At 40.1% G+C, this 21,550-nt stretch overlaps 1 protein-coding gene across 3 annotated transcripts; it reads right to left on the bottom strand.

Moving 5' to 3' along the window:
• Positions 1–1,003: 1,003 nt before the first annotated feature.
• Positions 1,004–21,319, bottom strand: ST3GAL5 (ST3 beta-galactoside alpha-2,3-sialyltransferase 5). Of its 3 annotated transcripts, none has more exons than XM_088524957.1 (7): positions 21,238–21,319; positions 11,543–11,654; positions 9,551–9,665; positions 6,879–7,222; positions 5,289–5,475; positions 2,581–2,739; positions 1,004–1,476 (listed from the first exon to the last, which is right to left on the bottom strand). In XM_088524957.1, exons 1-7 carry the CDS (start codon positions 21,272–21,274, stop codon positions 1,213–1,215), a joined length of 1,218 nt encoding a protein of 405 aa, XP_088381083.1. In that variant the 5' UTR covers positions 21,275–21,319; the 3' UTR covers positions 1,004–1,212. The 3 variants fall into 3 exon arrangements, with proteins under 3 accessions (XP_088381083.1, XP_088381084.1, XP_010211120.2); XM_088524958.1 differs by having other exon boundaries at positions 11,533–11,654; positions 21,238–21,311; XM_010212818.2 differs by lacking the exon at positions 21,238–21,319 and having other exon boundaries at positions 11,533–11,670.
• Positions 21,320–21,550: the final 231 nt, after the last annotated feature.

A 21,550-nucleotide genomic window follows, 5' to 3' on the forward strand; every position in this document is an offset into this window, starting at 1 on the left:
TCCCTTGACTTCAAATAAACAGTCAACACTGGAGATCATAAGAATTATCATCAATCAAACTAAGGTTATAGTATTTGTAATCCATTAAAAATGGATTATGGAGATCACTGGAGATCAACACTGGAGATCATAAGAATTATCATCAATCAAACTAAGGTTATAGTATTTGTAATCCATTACTAAAGGAAAATAAGCCAATGGAAATTTCATCTTAGTTACAGATTCTATTATTGCTGTATGTAAGATTTATATAAAAAGGTGTTTTCTGGAACTCATGAAGAACAGATAGGTCCCTAATTCTCATTCTAACACTAATTCTCAAGTCACTGTAAAAAAAGGGGCAGATTTCATATTAATGCCATTTCTTTAACGGGGTGGTTGAATTCTGCAGCAAACCAACTAGTTACAAACACGTATCTGCATCTGAAGGAATGGAAATGCCAAGAGATTTGGTTCAGGTCAAAGCCTCCTAGTAGCTAAATACTCTTGTACCATACCCTGGGGCCCAAATATGCCTCATGATAAAGCAGGATTCTAAACCCAATGCATTAACAAATCATTGATTTTAATGCCAAGCATTTAGGCTAAAGTACTTACTATTCAGTTGTTGCCACAATAGTTTCTTTTCCTTCACCTCCACTCCCACATTCCTCCTCCACCCCCAAAAAATATTAGCACAGTAACAAAAGAATATAAATATTTGAGGGGAAAACGCAACAGTTAAGGTCCAACAAAAGACTTTTGAAGCATATGCCTTTCTTTTCATGTCAGGCATGAAAAGGAGTCATACACCAAGAACCAGATCCACAAAGACAGTAGTTCAATGGAAAAAAATAAATCTCTTATGCTTTTAGACAACTCAGGTTAGCATTTGTGCGCACCATATACACCTGAAAACAAAAACTCTGCTTTTCTGCGGGCAACTTAAAATATTACAAATATTACATATTGAAATGGATCTCTTAAATCAAAGTTGCATTTACACGGCTATCCACAAAAAATGTGCAAAGTAAAATGCAGTATCTAAATAAATTTAAAAGTTCAACAAATTAAACCTGACTTAAAAAAAAAAAAAAAGACAGCAGAGATTCCAGTTCATTTTGTACAGGTTTCAGGCTTTAACAAATCACTGAAGACAATAAAAGGGTTGTTCCAAACAAACCTCTGGAAAGTTCATAAATCCAAGCATGCTGCACAAGCATGCTGGGCAGACTAGCTGTCTTTGGTGCAGAATTCACAATGTATCCCCCCGGTGAGGTCTTTGATGACGTGCTCTTTAACCAGTTTTTGCAGGAACTTCGTTTCACCCGTCACGTTGTGCATGGTTTGTCTGTTCATGGCAGCCATGCAGAGGTTGTTGTAATAGTGCAAGGGAGCGCTGGGCTGGTCGAGGGCATATCCAAACCCTGCCAGGCTCACTTCGTCACACAGGTGCGTGGCCAGAACAACTGCTGTGACCCCAATCGTGGGCACATTCTAAAAAAGGGGTAAAAAAAATCTGCTCAATTCAAATACATACTGCTTTTGCCAGTTTTATAACATTCTACAATTCTTAATGGCTTTATTAGCTCTCCTGCAGAACAAAAATTAAATCACATTCTGTCAAGGCAAGGGGAACGCTACTGCAGGAAATAATTCATTTAAAACAACTTTAAAACTGAACAATTAAAATTGGATAATTGCCTTTAACAAGAACTTTGGTTTTCAGCTCCGTATTCTTTCCTGTGAAACGAAGGCAACATCTCCTATTTCTAAATAATCTAGTAAACCCTTGCGTCAGCACTTCAGGAACTGCTTATATGTTGTTAAAACTGACATTTCCTGATCCATGCTTACTTCAGTCTTGAGCAAGAGGCTAACAATATTCTTCAGAATACTGCTTTTCACTGGAAAGCCCTTGAAGAAGGTACGCATGCTAAGACACAACTAAAACATGCATACTTGGCTATATTACTTTTTTAATGAATGATATTGCAAGGTGAGAAGAACATTCAAAACATTTGTGCAATGCAATGATGTTACCATGAAACGCTCTTACACAAGAGAGGTGAACCCTGGAAATACTGAATGGTTCATTCGGAAATAATGAAGGGTTTTTCAGAGCTTCTCCCAGCCCCAGAGAACTACTGGCACCCAATTTCTCAGGTACAAAACTAAAATAAAAATGAAAGCACTTTTTCCTGCAGTGTTTAATTAAACTGGGTGACACATCACTTTATGCTATCACTCAAGCTATGGACGCAGAGGGAGGTCATGCCCACCAGTTGCTATTAAGCACACTGGTATGCATGTAATTCCAATAGCTGGAAGGAATTGCTGGAGAAAAGGGTTATTTCACACTTGCCCTGTTTCCGTTCTCCCTCTGCTGCAGAGAACTGTCAGCAGCTGCTCCCTGGTGTGATTCAGCCCGGCTAAGTAGCAAAAGCACTACGGAATGCAGGAGTCTTTTGAGAGAATTAGCTTCCATATTGCTTGACACCAGCTCTCAAACTGTGCAGGGAGACTGTATTGAAAGAAGAGGCCAAAACATATTTCACTTTATATCTTTGTGCAACCTCTTTCCTGTAGAGAACATCTTACCTTATCCCAGCCCCAGAATTTTGATCGAGGTTCGGGGAACTGTAAAATGTCCAAAGCAGTCTCTTTAATGATGATTGGATTCAGAATCCGAAACTGTTTTGATGTAAAAGGAATCTTCTCAGCAACCGCCTTCCAAAAGAAAAGTCGCATCCACAGAGGCTAAGAGGAAGAACAATTAGCTCAGTTCCCTTTTCCAAGGGGCAACTTTTACATAACACTCAAGTTAGCAGAATTTATCTCAGATCATGAGAAAAATCAGGGAACAGTTTACAGCTAAGACAGCGCAGGAATATCAGCACACAATTCAAGTGATTGGCTCAGAACAGGAAAAAGTCTCAAAACTATTTGTAACTGCAGACACTGGGGGGTAAGGAAGGGGAATCTTGCTTAGTGTTTAGTATGAGCGCACTTTGGTTCTAACCAGCCAACCCACCCACCCTGCAGATTCCCTGGATTTTCCCCAGCACAACAGAGCAGGCAGCAGTATTTAACAAAATGGGAAGTGGAACCTCAGCTTTGCAGGGACATTAACCAGGGCAGTCTGCAGCAAGCGCTGCATTTAAAACAGTTTTGCTCAGGCTTTGGAGCAGACGGTTCCTGTTTGACAGTCTCCATTAGTGATAAACACAACACTCCAGACAAAGGATTTACACAAAACCCAGCAAGCTGGATTCCCACCCCAGCCACTTGCAGTCAATTGGATACGTGCTCATGGAAGAAAATAATACCTCATCAGGCTCATTTTATACATCTATTCCTGTAACGTTTAACATGAAGCAAATGGTAAAACTGAGACAGCTGCAACACAGAGCTGTTTTTTAAACCGCCCTGTTCCTACAGTAAGGTGCGACTCTGCAGTAGCTTATAATTAAATCCAGGACCTGATTAAATCCCTTTCTCCCATCCATCCCCTTGAAACAGTTTACTGAAGCAGCAGTGCATGCACAGGGAGGTGACCCACCTGAAAGCCTAACATTTCAAAGTTTGTTTTCAGCTCAGTCAGTTCCCCAAACTGACTTTCCCCAAAAGCAAAATCACACCAGAGCAAGCAAGGTGTGAATGGAGATGTGCTGATGCACGTATCCTTATGCTTCTTTTCAGCACAAATACAAGAGTTTTGTTTAATCATCTGCAGTACATGTATAAGAAGAGAGAAAGAGCTTGGGATAAGAACTGAAAGTGCTGAGCCACTGACGGCACTAACAGGGCAGGATAAGATGACCAGGACCAGAAGCTGAAAGACTGGATTTTGGGATAGACAGAGAAGACAGAATGGCAATTCCATTTTCTCCTCTGATTTCATATTTATGGAATATTTATATACATTCCCTTCCAACCCTAAGCATTCTATGATTCTATGATTCTATGATTACTCTAGTGCTGCTCTTAAAGTGAACAAACCCCCCCCCCCTTTTTTTTTTTCCATAAAGTACATACTTAAGGCTTGTAAGTAACAGAGGGTGCAGATGTCAAAAGTATTCTTTTGGCATAAAAAATTGTTTTTTGAGGGTTGAAGAAAAAGTTGTGCTTCTACTAGTCATTCTTTAAAAGCAAGTTTTAAAACATGAAGCAACTAGAAAGCTTACCAAACAACTCAGGGATTCAACCCAAATCAGAAAGGTGTTGGTATGTAAAATTGCCATATTCCTGCAGGTAAAGGCATGGACCACACTGCCTTGTCCTTGGTAAAAACTGCTCAGTGATCAGTTATTCAGTTTGTACTTCTACACAATTGAGAAAGTCTCCTCTCTCCAAAACACACTCAGATTATTCAGAACAAGCCAGTCTCCTAATACACACACACTGCACTACAGCAAGAGGAAACCCTGGTCAATATCAAGCAGCTCTTCCATATGACTTGACATCATAATAGTCACAATTTAAAGGCGGGGGGGCTGAAGTACCTAAAATATTATGTATTAAATTGTTAAGGAACCCAACAGGCTTTCTTATAATGCTATCTCAAATGAAAGCTCAGGGCAGGTTTCTTGATTTTGTTTTTTTTTTGTTTTGTTTTGTTTGTTTGTTTGTTTTCCTCTCTCTCCAATTTGTGGTTAGAAAAGCCTAGCTAGTGGCTTTCAACTTGGTGGAATTAAATGCCAACAAATTGAAAGAGGTCAAACCCACAAATTTAAAGAGATTTTGGAAACAGGGAAACCTTCTATCAATTCCCTAGGAATCTCTGCATGGGGGAAATGCACTTTAATTATTTAATGAGAAAGGAGTAACTACTTAATTTTAGAGCTATAGACAATGTGAATAACAAATATACACTGGCCTCAAATATACATTAACTGCATGTATGCTCTTGTAGCAGCAGAGACTGCAGTGGTTAAAAGAAATGGTCTGGCCTCCCAAAATCTCATTTCTATTTCTGGCTCTGCAGCCTTGAACAAGTCACTTCAGCTTAAGGTGAAACGAATTCCACTTTATTAAACATTCAATATGTCATATTGTTTTGTGCCTGTAAACCACCAAGATCTGCATTTATATGTACATTATTTATTTATTTATTTATTTATTATCAGCAGCATGTGGCTTCAACCTGAATGCTGGTACTAACTGTAACTAGGAGACATTAAAAAATAAATACATAAAAGATATTCAGTACAAATGAGGAAATAATGGTCAATCAATTTCTTAAGCATTAGAAATCAAAAAGAAAAAGAAAAAACCCACAAGTACGTCATACCATCCCTTATACATACCAAGGTTTCATTTTTAATCATTGCTTGAAGCCAGTTGAAATCAACACTTTTAAACAGAACAGCCACAAACAAGCTGGCAGGATGATACTCATGTTCAGAAAGTGGAGCTCCTTCTGGATAAGTCATCCTTATAGTTGTTTTGTTACCAACATGATCTGTGTATCCTTGAACTGGTGCATCGTTTAACCTAGAATAAAGTTTAAATACAAAATAAATTGCACAGGGATGCAATTTAATTAAAATGTCAAGACAATAAGCAAAGAACTTCTATTTGGCCCCCAGCTTTTTATCAGAGCTCAGTACAGTGTTTTCAGTATCTCCGTGTTCCTCGCCTCACACACTCATCTATCCCTTATCTCTGAGAGGCAGCCAACTCTATTTTTGGATTTAAGTGTTACAAGTGCCAAATTTTGAAAGAAAGAACTTGAAGGAGAAGTGCTTAAAACAGCACTGCAGAATTTCACTTCGCCTTGTGCCAGTTCAGAGAGGCTTACAAGGGGAAGGAAAGGAAAGCACCTAGAAAATTTCACGTACTTTTTATACATGTATGTGAGTTTACACACGAGAAAGGTATTTACATCATCCCATCACTAACACAAACAGCAATATAATGCTTTCTGCGGTCCTGTGCCAATCCAGCTCACTAGGACATCAGCTGATAGGAACAGCCTCAATCAATCAGCTCATGAATTCTGCAGAAGTATCAGTAAAAGCCCTACAAACATTTTTATTTCAACAAAACAGCCACCTCCATGCTCTGACACCCACAGTTTCAGCAATTAGTGCAAATCCTCTGCTCCTCCCAACGCAGAAATGTTTGTATAGCTTTGTATAAGAGGTATTCACCCACTGTATCAACTCCTTGCTTTTGAAGGGGAGCCTGATTCGGTTTACAGAACTACATCAAAATACCTGTATTAAATTTATCTGTTAGTTTACATGAATCAAAATACGAAGAAATAGTTCTAAATGTCCTATTCAGGAAGCAGGAATACACACATATATCTAACACAAACATCAGACAATTGTGTGGATAATCATAGAACCATGTGATTTACATGGTTTATATTTACATATTCCTGTAAATATAAGCAAATATCAGCATGCTATAAAGTGTATGAGCAAACTGCAAGCTGAAACTATCATTCCTTTCTATTGTGTTTGAAATAGCTTTTATAAGAAAAAAAGTACATCACATAAACATCTCAAATAAACAAGGGGAGGAGGATAGAAACAAGTTCTAAAGCCTACCTCAGAAAGCTTAAACACATGCATGGATAAAAGAGAATGTATTTTCTCTGATTTCATTGGATCATCAATCATTTATGCCCAAGTTTTCTGATAACTGATATCGAAACCCAAAAATCACAGTGAATTCTTGCCTTTCGGATATGATAATTTTGTTATTTTGCTCCTCAGACTTTGAATCCTACCGAGTCACAAGTAAATTTCTCACAGGAACTTGCCAAAAGGTTTTGCAAGTTGTGTGAACATGTAAAAGTTGGAGATGCTTTCCTCTTCTAAAACAAGTCTACTCATAAAGCAAAACTGATGTAGTTTGAATCCTTAAATAAAAGGGAAAATACTTACCTTATAACAATATCAAACTGATTCAGTAAATGACCTAGCTCTAAGCCATGAAGGATTCCGCCACTGCCAATAACAACGCAGTGTTTACAGTGTTTTGACTTCAAATCTTCTGGCAAATCGTGCTCAGGTAAGAGTTCAAGGAGGCTCTGAAGCTTATCAAAGAACTTGTGAAATCCAAAGGGAGGATCATATTTAAATAAAGCTTCATCTTCTTTTATATTTTTCCTTACAAAAGGAAATATATCCATGTTATATTTCTCTGCAAATAACTTTGCCATTTCCTTTTTCGCATGAGAAGGTCGGCACTGTTCCTTCAGCACAGCGCTGGCATATTGTTGTGCTCTCTAAAACAAAAATATGCAAAATTAGAGTCAGGAAAGCTACTTTCAGTGACAGCAACAGCCCTCCCAAAGCAACCCACTCGGGACTGCCAACACTTCACCAAACACAGGCTTTTAAGAAGAAAGTTTAAACCAAGAAACACAGGATTAGTCAATGCAGGATGAAAACCTGCAACTGAATGTCCCTCCATCTAGTCAGCTGTGTGAAAGCTTTTCTAAACAATAAATTTAGGTAAAGAGGTAAGTGAATATAGTCTCCTTTATAAAAGGGAGACCTGTCTCATGGGCAGTTTGAAAAATCTAGCACTGCTACTTATAAAAGCAAACAAAACCCCTGAATTGCAGCTACTCGCCTTATTTAGCAGCAAGGCAGCAAGAAGCAGTCTGCCTTGCTGCTCAAAGGTGCGACCTGACCACAGCAGGTTTAACAGACATGTCAACATCAAACAGCATGGAGGGCTTGTTCACAAATCAACATGAAGCTACACTTTTTCTAAAAATATCGCTAAAGTGGTATTTTTGTGACCAAGCACACACTACAAGTGCAATGGGTGATCTCAGGTTCGCTTTGAAAGACAAATAACCAATATAAGCCACTACAGTTCTGTATCATCTTACAGCTGAACCTATTTAAGGAAATTGCACATTGATGTGTCTCATTAGAAAAAGCTCTTCCTGGGCATTTTTTAGAAATTTGTAGCAGCAAGCTGCTACCTGAAATAAGGAAGAAGAGAAATAGCCAGCTGCTACTTTTATCACTGACAAAAAATCCATTTGCATGTTCTCTTTCCGCCAGTAGGACTCTGCTCATCTTTCCTCCACTTTAATCACAAACCATTAGAGAACAAGAGGCTGAGAAAGCCAGAATTCAAATCTGCTGCTTACACAGTTCCCCTTCTGCACTGGCAAGAAAAGAGGAGAGTGTATCTAGATGAATGAAATGTAGCTTTGGAGAGATATTGCAGGGTAGTGTTTTTTTTTTTTTTTTTCTTTCTTTTTTTTTTTTTTTTAAAGATGACTTCTACAGAGCTGCTTCTGCCACTGTGACAAACCTCAGGCACTCTGGGTATAGGAACACCACACTTCTTTGGGCTGCGCATGACTGAACAACTTGATGACACCTTCTGACAGCAGGACTTTGTGCATCCTGCTAAGAACCTTATTTTTCAGCCCATCAGTGAAAATCAACGCCCAGCTGTGTCACTAGAAAAGAGGGAACATGTGTACAGCTGTACATCTCTACATCTATTCTCATCACACTGCTCACTCTTTTGCTGGCTATTGCCATCACAAAACTACTTATCAAAGATTGGTGTCACACTGTGCCAGTCACCAGACAACTGCCCAAGGAGTTTATAATCTGCTGCTGCTATCCAGCTAGACAGAATGCCAGCAAAATGAAAATGATCTATAGGACAGCAATAAAACAGAGCCCACACAGCCCTTTGCAATGTAGCAACTCAAAGCCAAGGCAAGTGCAGCATGAGGAAAAGCAAACAGGTAAGTAGGAAAACCCAGAAAAGCTGCAGCAAGAATTACAGAAAATCTTACAGCCTTCTTTTACACAAGCTTAAAAACCACATGCAAAACCACGAGTTGAAGCAAATATCTGCTATTAAAAAATTTCCTGCCCCAAAGAAAACCCAAAACTAAAGCAAAAAAATCTCTACAGAGTTGCACCTTCCTACATAACATCTGTCCCCTGCTTCCTAATATCCAAGCAACTGCAAAGCAAAACAGAATGGGGAACCCGTTTGGAGGTAAAATAAAGTTTGGGTTTGGGTGTTGCGTTGCTTTTCATTGGCATTCACTTCCTGACCGTAAGAACATTTGCATTGACACAATGGGCAGAAAATGAAGCAGGAGCACGAGAGATCACTCCTTAAAACGCAGGGCCAGCTAAAAGCAGGAGTGAAGCTGGGCTTGGTGACCACAACCTCGGTCTCCTCCTGGAAGCATTCCCAGGGCAGCAGCCAGGTAACACCTCGAGCTGCACACGAGCTAAGGGAACAGCAGCCCTGGCTGAACTTCACGTCTGTAGCACTGTCTCTCACATGAAAAATGTCACGATGACGTGTCCATTTCAAATGTTATTCTTAACAGTCAGTCATGCTGTTATCTCATTTCATCCCTAAATTCCAGTTTTCTCTGTGCACTGCTCACCATCACCGTTCCACAAGAACACCACACAGAGGTCCTAAGGGATGAAACAAAGCAAAATACATTCGCCTTCACAGGATGACTTCATCAACTCCATTACATATCCTTATAATTCTTGTATTGTGCATTAAAAAAAAAAATCAAGTAAAACACACAAAAAACTCCACCAACCTTTACACGATCGAGGTCCACATATGGCATTTTTGTTCTGTCACATTCTTGAGGGTCAAAATGTAGTTTGATGATATAAATGAAGCACACTCCAACCACAAACAGTAGAAAAAGTCTAAAAACAAACAGGTGTGTGTAAAAAAGAGATAGCAGACAAAGCAAAAAAGCACTATTTTTGCAGCATTTAGCCTACTGTTAAATGAGTTACTTTTGAACAAGTTTAAGACAACTTAAGAACTACAAAGACATACGTGCATTCGGTTCAAACCAACCAAACCTTGAGTGCTTACTGCCGTAAACTGACACTTCGGCTCTATGCAATTCTATACCTTCATCACACACTGTAAATATGACTCTTATGTAACAACAGCTCCACTTAAAAGGAACCAAAAAATGACCGTTTCAAAGGGCCTTTTTTTTTTTTTTTTTAAATACAGATCTTCATGCAAGTGAAAACAACAAATAATGGAAAGGACAGAATCTCAGCTTGCAAGATTTTGTGCTCGTGGTCACCACTCTCAAGTAAAACTGTCAGTTCACTGGAAGCCCGGAATGCAGTTTTAAATGCTTAAGCTTGTACTGAAAAGCCTAATTTATTTATTTATATTCTCAAAACACTTAGAAGAAGGAATAATCCTTTAAAATTGGGTAACATAAGTTAGCACACTTCTGTTGCACTTATCTCTCATTACAAAGTAATCTCACTATTCATCTCAAAATATTCAGCTGGTTCATTTCATGTCTGAACAGCTTTGCAAAAATTACATCATTATGTGGTTAGAGTTGTGATTGAACTCAGCATATGTAGTGCAACCTTTGTTATTGCTTTTCATACTGCATTTTTAAGTATTTCCTATGATCTAAGGGCTGCATATGTATTTTAATGTCTTAAAAATATACCAGCAAACAAGTGTTTGGTGCTTCTGTAAACTCACTCAGGTAAACTTTGTATAAGTTTCAAGGATTTAAAAAAGCCCTTGTTGTCGATCTTGACCATATTCTTCACCAACTTCTGTAATGCACGACCCACACTAAACCACATTTACCATATAGATAATCTCCAAGTTTCAGTAGTAGCAGGATATGTAGCATATGGGCTAATACATACAACTGTCTGTCTTTCATAATTTGCAGCACGTGCTGTAAATGCTATAACAACAGTGAAAAATTCTGTGCAAGACTAACAAGGTGGCCATGGGAAAAGTACTACGATTCTGGGGCTTGATTTAACCTATTTCAGTCTTACACTGGCAAGAATCTAAAACCTTCCTTAGCATGTTAGACTGCCTCTCCTGAAAAATCAGCCAACTCAGAAATAAAGAATACACAGACAGATGAACGAGGCTCCTTTTCCTCTGCAGAGGTTTAAGGAGTGATTTCTTAACCAAGCTGAGACAGCATCATTCAGGACTAGAAAACGTCTGTGAATTTATCAGCTTAGTTTTAAGTTTTTGGTTTGTTTTTCAAAAAAAGTTTTAAAGTCTAAAAAATCAAGTCGCAAAATATCACAGTAGTGAGATACTGGTATTACATGTAATTTGGGACGTCTAGTTAAATATACTTTCTAAATCCAAGGCGATCCTAAACTACATACGACACAGTAACCAACGTTTTGTGGTGTAAAATCACCATAAACAGTCCTCATAAACAAACTGTGAGGGGACACATCCTCCTTCTATCCTAAAACTTCCACTGTCCTTAATTTTCATCAATTATCAGACCTTGTCACTTTTACTGATCTGGAGTACCTACAAGGAAAGTACTGGAATCTCACACTACCTGGAGAAAACTAGTGATACTACAGGAGAGATTAAACATCTCAAAAAGTTTTAGCTGCCAAAAATGAAAACTAGGTGCCTGACCCTCCATTCAATTGCTGTAGAAAATCCCACTTCTTGTTGCTCCAGTCTATTTTTTTTTTAAACTGTCCGTACTAGGGGGAGACCAGCTGCCCTTTGAATTACCACAACAGTGACACTTACTTGGGAGTACCTTTTAAAAACCAGCTTGGTCTTTTCATCTTTGGGTGTAACTGTCTTATACCATTGCACAGGAGGTGAACGGTCGCTTTTTAACTTCACACAGTTATCGTCACTCAGCATTGCTGCAGAAAGAAGGAAAATAAATTATCACAGTGTTTGCTTAACAGAAATAATTCAGAAGGCATCCAGAGACTTAACTTGCTCTGTTCCCCAGAGATTTTTGGTCATCCTGTCAAAACCACTGAATCACTGCTGACTACCTCATGATTAATCACATACGCATTTCAAGTGCACTGCTACAAGATTATTCTAAAAATATGTGAATGTTTCCCGGAAGATAAAAGAATTTACCCACAGAATCCTTGGCACATATTCCCCATTTGAACTAACCTATATTGCTGCTATATAGTATTGTCTATTTGAGGTAACTACCAATTGATGTTCTTAATCACAAAGCTATAGAACTGGTAAGGCAAAAGGTCCCTTCCAACAGTCAAATCCAATCCAATGAAATTTTAGGAAGACTTAAACTCAGAAGATGACACCAAGTCTGACTCTCTTCAAGCTGCCGCATATCACTTCTCAGGAACGAACCTGAGACACATAAAAGGTGTCCTGATACAAGGCAGAACAAGGAGAGATGAAGATCAACACAGCACCTGCAGTCCCCTGAAGAGCCAGTAACAGTTAAGTGATGCTTTCTGGAGTCATCTCCAAGCAGTCATATCCCACAAAACAGAGCAAGGCTAATGGGTCTTGCCAGCAGAAAGCTTTACCATTTACCTCTGACATAAGCAATACCATAATATTGTGGTGTTACTAAAGGGGATAAGCAACAATAAAAACAGCACCAAGTAGCCAAACTGGACTTTCACCCTCCTACTCATCTGCACTCCATATCCCTTTTGCTCCCAACTAAGAACTGCAGCAAACTGATTGAGTCCACACAAAACAAGCCTAGTGTGCATCAGGAAAACCTCCTGCAAGGCCCATATCCAATAGGCAAGCTGGAATACCCAGTTGAAATGCTCCACCTTGACACCTCCAGGATAGGACACATGCCCTTCCTGTCCCACTTTGCAGGCAGGACATCTTGGCACCCCTCATCGTTACTGAGGACCCAGTGCCTTTAAACAAACACGCACGGGCTATCGCACGGGGATCAGGAGCTTTGTACAAAGTCCAGGGTTGCTCCCAATACTGCAGGAACAGATGCAAACGGATCACCATGGAGGCTTGTTCGGGCCGGCACAAACGAGAAGCTCGCAGCACTATCTGGCAAAAGGACAGGGGATCACTCCCCGGTACAGACATAACTGGATCGTAGTCTATAGGGACCTGGATCAGGAGGAAGAATTTTATGAGAAAGAATCAGCATCAGACTAGGTATCAAAAGATGCATCTTCAGACTGAAAGACAGATTCCAACCAAAGAGGCAGCTTTGCAGCGAACATTATATGGTCCGAGTGATACCACTTCTTTGCAAAGTAGTGTTTTATCTGCTAGGATCTAAGATCTCTTGTAACTTGACAGAAACTCTCAGTTAATAAAGGCTGCCCAGCAGATCTAAGCCCTGGTATTGCCCAATGGCACTAAGATGCTCTAGGCATTCAGTCTGCAGCATGGAATAACCAAGCCAATCTCCTCTGTGCAGTTTGAATAGTCATAGAATGGCCATCTGCACACAGCAAGCTTTAAAAAATTCCGACAAATAATAATTTCCTATTACAGAATTGTATACAGAGACTCTAAAATAAATGTGTGCTTTTTATGAAGTCTTTCAAAATAAAGGGAAAGGTGCAGATATCTGAAAGACAAATGAACTGAACGATAAAGACAAAAGCAGATTAATAGAAAAGATATAATAAACAAGTACTATCAACAAGTCTTTCCAGTCTCTGAGCAAAATAAATTCCAGCTTCAACCCCAAAGGATTGATCCATTCATCTTGGATGTACAAAGAGAAAGCTGGCACCCTATTAAAAAAGGAAACACAGAGCATTTAATTAAACATCTCAGCACATCCTTTCCGAGTGAAATTCATTATGCTCAATGTCATTGTGTAATTTGCTTATAGGGCTGAAATAATTACAGTTTTTCCTTTCATTTCCACCAATCTAATTCAGGTTAATTTTTGTCAGTTCTCACTCTTCCACTTTGGATGATTCTTTCCTAACCAAGCTGGGGGTGGAGGGAAATCTATCCAGCACAGGATTTTTTTTACAGTTTCTCAGGGTTTGAACTTGCCTTCTTGTCAAAGTCAATGCACATCTCCCACTGGCTGGGATGGCTTAAGAAAAAGCAATGCGATCCTGAGCACACAAAAAGATCATGGGTTTTACAGAAGAGAACCATGACAGTAAGGAAACCTGTTAGACACACAGCACAACACATGCATTTAAATGTTGTTGTTTGCATACAAATATCCCTGCCAAACAATACTATGCCCTTTCCAAAAGGGCCTGTGCTGCAGTTGTTTTGGGAGCCATAAAAGCGAATGTCTCAATTTGTGGACAATCATGTCTCAATAGTAATCCTACATTTTGCACTGACATTTCCATAGCTACTCATTGTGGTGTAATTACTGGGGACTCAAGAGACTTAAATTTGCTTTTCATGTACTGAACTTAAGTGATTTGTATAAGGCTTCTGCTAAAGCTAAATCATCAGTCAATATGGATGCACTTCAAAGCCTTTTTGTGGTGTTGCTCTTTCCACCATAATTTACTTTTGACTCATTATTCTGAAGTGAAAAAGACTTCCACGCTTAGAACACTTCAGATTTTTTATGTGGAAATGCTAAAATATGAATAATAATTTTAAAAGCTCCATATGTCAAATAATATATAGTCACTGGCACATCCTGAAAAGTTGTGCTTGCTTAATAGAAGATTTGGGTTTACCAAAGACAAAATATGACGAGATTAGGGACTCTCCAGCCCCTTTTGTCTGTGTGCTGTCCTCACTTTGAGTACTTGCACTCTCTGTGCTGGGATTTATTCACCCCACCTTGGTGAACACCCACACGGGGGGGGAGTTATCAGCACCCCTGTAACTGCAGAGGTTCTTATCTGAGTCAGGGGACGCTGCCCCACACAAGTCATCACTGAAACCCCAGGAAGACACGAAGCATTTTTTGTTCTACATTTGCATCGCGTTTAGAGCAGTCTCAGACTATGCCTGAAGTTCCTAGGATTTGCAAATACAATAAACTTGCTCTGTCCCTGTACTGCCAAAAGTAGTAGAAACAGCCAGTTTTCACAGTTCACCAGCAAGACGGTCTCCCAAAAGGTGTTACTATACAGACTTTGAAGTTCCTGTAAGAGGATCAGAAAACTTGCAGTATAAAGTTCACACAATTGAAAGCCATATCTATATAAAGAAAATACCAGTCAAGAGCAATTGACCTTGAAAAGGCAGTGAAACAGATGAATGAAACACGTAAATTCCTCTGCTCAGATGCCTCTCCCATAAATCAGATACAAATAAATTACTTACGAAATGTGCCTTCAATAGTGGCAAATGATAGAATGAAAGCTACTTGCTTATAAGCAACACTGATGTTTCAAAAAAAATGAAAGACAAAAGTCACAGAAGGTGTTTTTATATAGAAAAAGCTTCAGTGAGAGAAAGTTCTTCATCTAGATATTGTGTCATTATCAGTGACGAATTCTGCACTCATTTCGCGTGCAGTATTTTTCGTTTGTTTACTCACACAAAACTTTACGCAAAGATTTACATTTATAGAAAACTTCAGCTGACCGCAGATAGTTTGCTGGGACATATTTTGGGGAAAGAAAAAAAAAAGATTGTTTCATCTATCCTCATTAGTGATTAAAGAGAAGAGGTATTACATCAATCTCAAAAGCCTACACGAAGAGCTAGATCCAAACAGAATGCTGTCAAACCAAGCTACAGCATAAACAATATCTTGTTTAGGATGAATTTTGTTTGCCTTTGAAGCAAACAAAGCCCACAGAGATTAAAGATGATGTTCACTAACACTTAGAAAAAAAAACTATTATGGAAAATGGTTAACTAGGGTTGTTGGGTTTTTTTTTTTTGGGGGGGGGCGTTTTAAACATCTGTTAAGCAGAGCTTCACTGTTGAAAAAGACATCTAAAAGGCACCTCTAAATATGATAAAGTTAAGATATTCATAAAAACACCAATTCAGAAAGCATAATTGATACTGAGAGGAAACGAGGTACACATAATGGATGAAAGTGCTAGTCACCTAAACAAATGTACTACTTTTATAAAATTTCTTTGCAACTGCAACAAACTCTGGAATTGTTCAAAACATATGTAGAAGTAGCGGAATCAGAAACATATGGAGCAAGTAAAGTGCAAAGGTAAGAGATATAATACTTTATGTATTTTTTATATGCTTTACATGTAGTAGCAAGCAATAAAACTGCCACTTTGCAATAGAATTGTACACTGTACTTTTCAGGAGGAATTAATAGGTCTTTTTAGTGTTATTCTATCACAGAAAAAATGCATAATTAAATATACTACTATTCCTCTTAAAATTGGGGTGGAAAAAACTCAGGCAATTTTTACTAAACCCACAACATACCAAACTACACTGAGGTTTTAACTAAAGTACTACTTTCACAATTGCAATTAATGCTTAAAAAAAAGAAAGCTTTCTTCAAGGATAGCTAGATCTTCAAACACTTGCAGAGCGCCCGCCTAGAATTACCAATCCACTAAAGGCACTCACTCTCGCTCTTTTCTGAAAGCTTTTTTGCATGTTAAAATGAAATATCCTGCTTAAAAGTTCTGCCTCACTCAGCTCCTGACTCCCCAAGTCCTTAACGGATATTTTGTGCTTTCATCTACTGCAGAAGCAGCTTGCTAAACAGAAACGCTGTGACTAATTACAGGGGGGACATTAAGAAACTGGCAGGTGGGTTTGCTTTGAGAATTAAAGGATATTATCTGATCTGAAAACAATCACAGATTTCACTGAAACAGCCCAAACGTAGCTGTGACATTATGTGTGTATAACTCAAGTTTCTTGCTCATTTTTTAACTAAAAAAAAAAAAAATTCAGATCTTCAGAAAACACACACACATAAAACACAATTTGAAATGCCAGGCTACAGAATGTTACACATGAAAGAAGCTACCAGCAACTAAAGGGCACTGTGCCTTATCAGAAGATACGTGGAAAATTATACCCTCCTGCCCTCCAAAATTCAGGAAGAACAAAGATAGTATCAAAAAAAGTTGAAGCTAAAAATAGCCAGTTGTGCAACTACACAAGGAGGACCTAGCAGTTGCAAATTTGTATAGCCAAACTGCTACCACACAACTGCTGTAGAGCACAGGTATTTTATTCATCCAAAACACAACATCTTTGCTAAATACAGAAAGGATTTGGAAATATAATATCTCCTGACTTTCAAGTATTTGCTATTAAAAATCCCATCACCCTGGGAAAAAAAAGTCAGCCTTCTCCAGGAAGAGGTACTTGGAGAAACTGCGACACAGATTAGAAGAGCCTTCCTTTCCAATGACATTTTCAGAAGAGAATCCAGACTTTTAAGTCAGATTTTAAACAGAAGTTTTACAGGACAGGAAAGCCAACTGAAAGCTGGCCAGATGTTGAAATTAGATTTTAAATCTACACAATGAAAGTAAAAAGCCTTTTATTTGAGCTGTCTCATTTGCCTATAGCAGTAAAACACTCAAGAGAAAGTGGGAAGAGAGGAGAAACAAGCAAGATAACCAAAGGAACTATTTCTGATTTGGAAATCTCTTTCTATAACACAAGCCTTCTTCAGTGGCATAAATCCCTAAAACCAAAAACCATCTAAAGCTTTACAGAGATTTCAGTATTAAACTTTTAGGCAAATTTACCAGGAACATGACAAGGCACTGTAGACAGTTGGATTACGGTCTGTAGCAATGTTTTAACTCTTGGATATTTACCTTCAAATAATTTATTGATCATCATCATCCTACAACTTTCTAGCAAAAATGATCACAAGAAATGGAAAATTACGGCCTAATCTGCCAAAGCTCCAAGACTACTAGCTTCCCACTGGAGGAAAAAAAATCTGGAACTGAAGTTAAAAAATACAGACTTCTATCAATTATTTCTTTTATTGCAACAAAATTGGTACTTTCCTGTTTAGACACTGGATAAACATTCTTTGAACATTATCTGCTGGGTATCTATTACTAAGGAAGGAAAAGGGGAAATTTGACAAGACACACCTGCTCTCATGACCAGGAGAGTTCAAGAAAACAAGAGAACTGTTTCATCTAGCATAATAAAATCATAAAAGCAATACTTCCTTGATAGAAGAATGAACTTTAGTCTATAACATGGTTATAAGCACCTACAGCAGGGAATTGATTACATTACTGCAAAATGTATCTTACCAAATGAACTCTCACTGGTGAGTACTTTTTATTGTCTGATTAAAAAGCAAAAACAGCGTCGTCTGATCAGTCTGTAATTCATTTGATCAAGCCCTGCCTCCTCAGAGAACAGAAATGTAATACTGAATCCTTACATGCACAGACAGAATTGGCAAAAATGGAATGAGCAGCAAGTGTTCAGAGGAATTAGCAGATGTTCTCAAAGGCACCAACAGAATCACAGGTAAACACTCTCTTGCCTGAAGCCATGAATACCAGTCAAAAGCCATAACAGTTCATAGGCTTCATCATTTTTGTATTGATCATTTTGTATTGGATTATGATGTACTGCTTGAATCGCCTTCTAATTGTCTAGTGCCCGATTCCTACATCCTCTTTGCTATACCAGCCACCAACTGACTCTTAAAATCATTAATAACTTTGAATTAGTGCATCTGCCCATTTTTTTTCTCTCTAGGAAATACATAGATAGGTAACAGCTTGCTTTTAGCCTCAGGACATGAAGATCCGACACAGAAATTTGTTCCAGCTCAGATTCAGCTGAATTACCAACATCATTAGAGCTGCTCAGAGTGCAGTGCCATCATTTCCATTCAGTAGCATTCCCAGGAAGCTCCTGGGGTTTTAATAGCTCCTTCTACAATAATGTTACAGGCAAAGAACTTTTCATGGAGTTCTGAGTGAAAGTTCAGTGTTTAAAATTGGCATCAGCCTCCTGATTTCACTCTTCCTTAGTCAAGCTGTGAAAGTTTCGCTTTTAAAGCTGTGAAACCTCGTTCAGGTACTCTGAGGAACAACAAACCATAATGAATAAATATAAGAAATACCACAGAATCATAGAATCATTATGGTTGGAAAAGACCTTCAAGATCGACAAGATATGAGCAGTATGGTATTAAAAATAGGTTTCTTTCTCGCGGAAGCAGCTTTTCTACCACATTTTTGCAGCAAATCCTATTTTCTTTGTATATGTTGTTTGTAAAAGAAAGAGTGGCCTGCCCATTGAGGACATTCAGACTCTGAGGTCAGACTTCCCTTCCACAGGAAGCTTGAAGAATAAATCACCCCCTCAAGGAAAGGGCCAGAAAAGACAAGACACAGCACTAGTCTTTACAGTGCTAAGGAAACAAGCCAGCAGACTTACACAGCCAAGATGTTTCATATTACATCTGAATTATGCAGCAGAATAGCACCGAACAACTGGTAATTATGGAACAATGTTAATGGTGCAGCAGTATCATCTAACTCTCCAAGAGATTATGGAAGAAAAAAAAAATCACACTTGAGTCTATACAACCAACAGACGCAATGCCATAAAGAAAAGACTTAAAAAGAACTTGTCATATAGGTAAGAAAATTGCTGGAACCAATTTTAGTGCTTAACTTCTGAAGTCAAGAAGAACGTCAAGATTTAGCGAGCTGCACAGAGCACTAGGATGGATGGATGGATGAATGGAGAGCTGCTCTCAAGGAGACGGGAGCACTCGGCTTGTTTAGTTTGGCAAAGCAGGTGGAGAGGTTGTCCCTAGACCCACCAAGCATGAAAACACCACAGAGAAAAGCAAACAATTCAAACTGAAGGACAATGTTGGCACGCAGGAAAAAAAAAAAAAATCACCATAAATGCATACTACGAGCAAATGATTCCTCAGAAGCAAAGGAACAGCCTTCCCACAGGAGTCATGGAAAATAACAGCCCACAGAAGTTTTTAAGAAAGTTCTTAATAATTTATGAATTATCTTATGAGATAGAGTTGCCTGCAACAACAAGAGATTGCTCTATGATCCAAAAGCCCTGTCTGAATCACTGTTCTGCGGTTTCATAGTGTTAGATGCATCCACCGTAGATACTTTAATTTGATGCATTTTAATAAATTTCATTCAGATTTCCTTGTAATTTGAAAGTGGACATTTGAAACTCCATTGCAGATTTGAAGCACTGGCCGAGTTTTGTTCAATAACTTGGCCTTTATCAAAACTGAAGACCTACATAAGCTCCTGAGCATTTTTTATTTAAGTACAATAACTCTTCCTCCATATACCCCAACTCTGCAGCAATCTTAGCACATAACAAGCCCTCCACATCTGCCTTCTATAGACACACATGTAAAGCAAGCCAAAGGACTGGTAAATGATTTTAGTTTGATTTCTTCACCAAGAGGAAGACTTTGCTATCGCACTGAACATCCTCTTACCATGCTGCAGCACGGAGGAAGTGGCTGCCTTGGCTCACGAGCACTAAACTCTCCAGGGCGTTTTGACCTGTAAACGAAACCCTCTGCACTTGCTGCATGGTGCTCACAGAGACCCATAGGAAGACGGCCCCAAGTTCCCTGGCGATAGATGATAAAACGGAGCTAGTGATTCCCCCTGCAGCAAAACACTGACGAAACAACCACATCCAGGTCTGGTCTGGATGCCAGACCCCCATCCAGAGCAGACACTGCATCCACACAGCCTTTAAAATACATGTGCACTGCAGAAGCGAAAAAGTGCTTTGCCTTATGAGCATTCTTTAAAATAATAAGCAGTGCCTATTTTTCATGTATCTTATCCCAGAATTAAGAGAAAACCACCCATTTACTACAAGAAAGCTATTTACCTCCAGTAACTTCACAAGCAGCTCCCAAGCATTCCCATCACTAAGGGAAGCTGTAAAATAAGCATCTCCCCTCTGCCCTCCTTATGTTTCAATCTTATCCACTACAGCAGAAAGAGAACAAAAAAATTCAGCGCAGAAATTCTTATTTTTCCCCTAAGATTGATAAAAAATTGCAGGGGGAGGGAGGGAGAACAGCAGTAGCTGGAGAAGTCACTTCTGCCTTGCATCCATATCGCTCCTAAGTGCGAAAAACAGCATCTTGCTCGGAAAAAAAAAAAATAGAGAAAAGAAGAAGAAAAGCAAGACGAGGAGGCAGGCAGAAGCCTCTGGGTTTTGCTCTGGGAGAGCCGCTCGCAGCAGCACGACCCGCATTCCTGTCGCCCCGGCGAGGCCCGGGTCCCCCTCAACACCCGCGCACCTCCCACTGGGGGTGTCGTCCCCTCCGCCCCCCCCTAAAAGAAAGATATTGATTAATGAATCACGCGAGGGCGGCTCTTTCCGCGGCCCCGCTTTGCGGCTGCCCAGCCGGAGCAGAGGCCGCCTCAGCACTGGGGGGCTGCGACGGCACCTGCACGGCACCGAGACCCTCCCGGTGCCTCGGACCGCCTCCCCCCCACCCAAAGACCAAAAAAAGGGACGTTTTCCTGCGAAAACCGCTCCCCCGCGGCCCCCCGCAGCTGCGGCAGGTCCCCCCACGCCGCCTACCTGCCCTGGGCTGGGCCCGGCCGCGGCGCCTCCGCATGGGGCCGCGCGGCGGGGCGGGCGGCGCGACCCCGCCGCAGGTAACGGCTCCGCGGGAGCCGGCGCGGCGGCGGCGGCGGCACGTGGCGGCGCGCGGCCAATGGCGGCGCGCGGGGCGCCGCTCCGCGGAGGGGGAGATGGCGGAGGGGGCGGCGAGGTGGCCGCGCTGCAGGGGCCTGCGCGCGGAGGCGGCCCCGCTGGGCGGCCCGGCCCGACCCGACCCGGCCCGGGAGGCCGCCCGAGCCCGAGCCCGAGCTCCGGCCGCCGAACGCGGCCG

This window comes from Tinamus guttatus, unplaced genomic scaffold (genome assembly GCF_059628265.1).
Source record: "Tinamus guttatus ecotype Peru unplaced genomic scaffold, ASM5962826v1 Tinamus_guttatus_pri_ptg000218l, whole genome shotgun sequence".
Lineage (NCBI taxonomy): Eukaryota > Metazoa > Chordata > Aves > Tinamiformes > Tinamidae > Tinamus > Tinamus guttatus.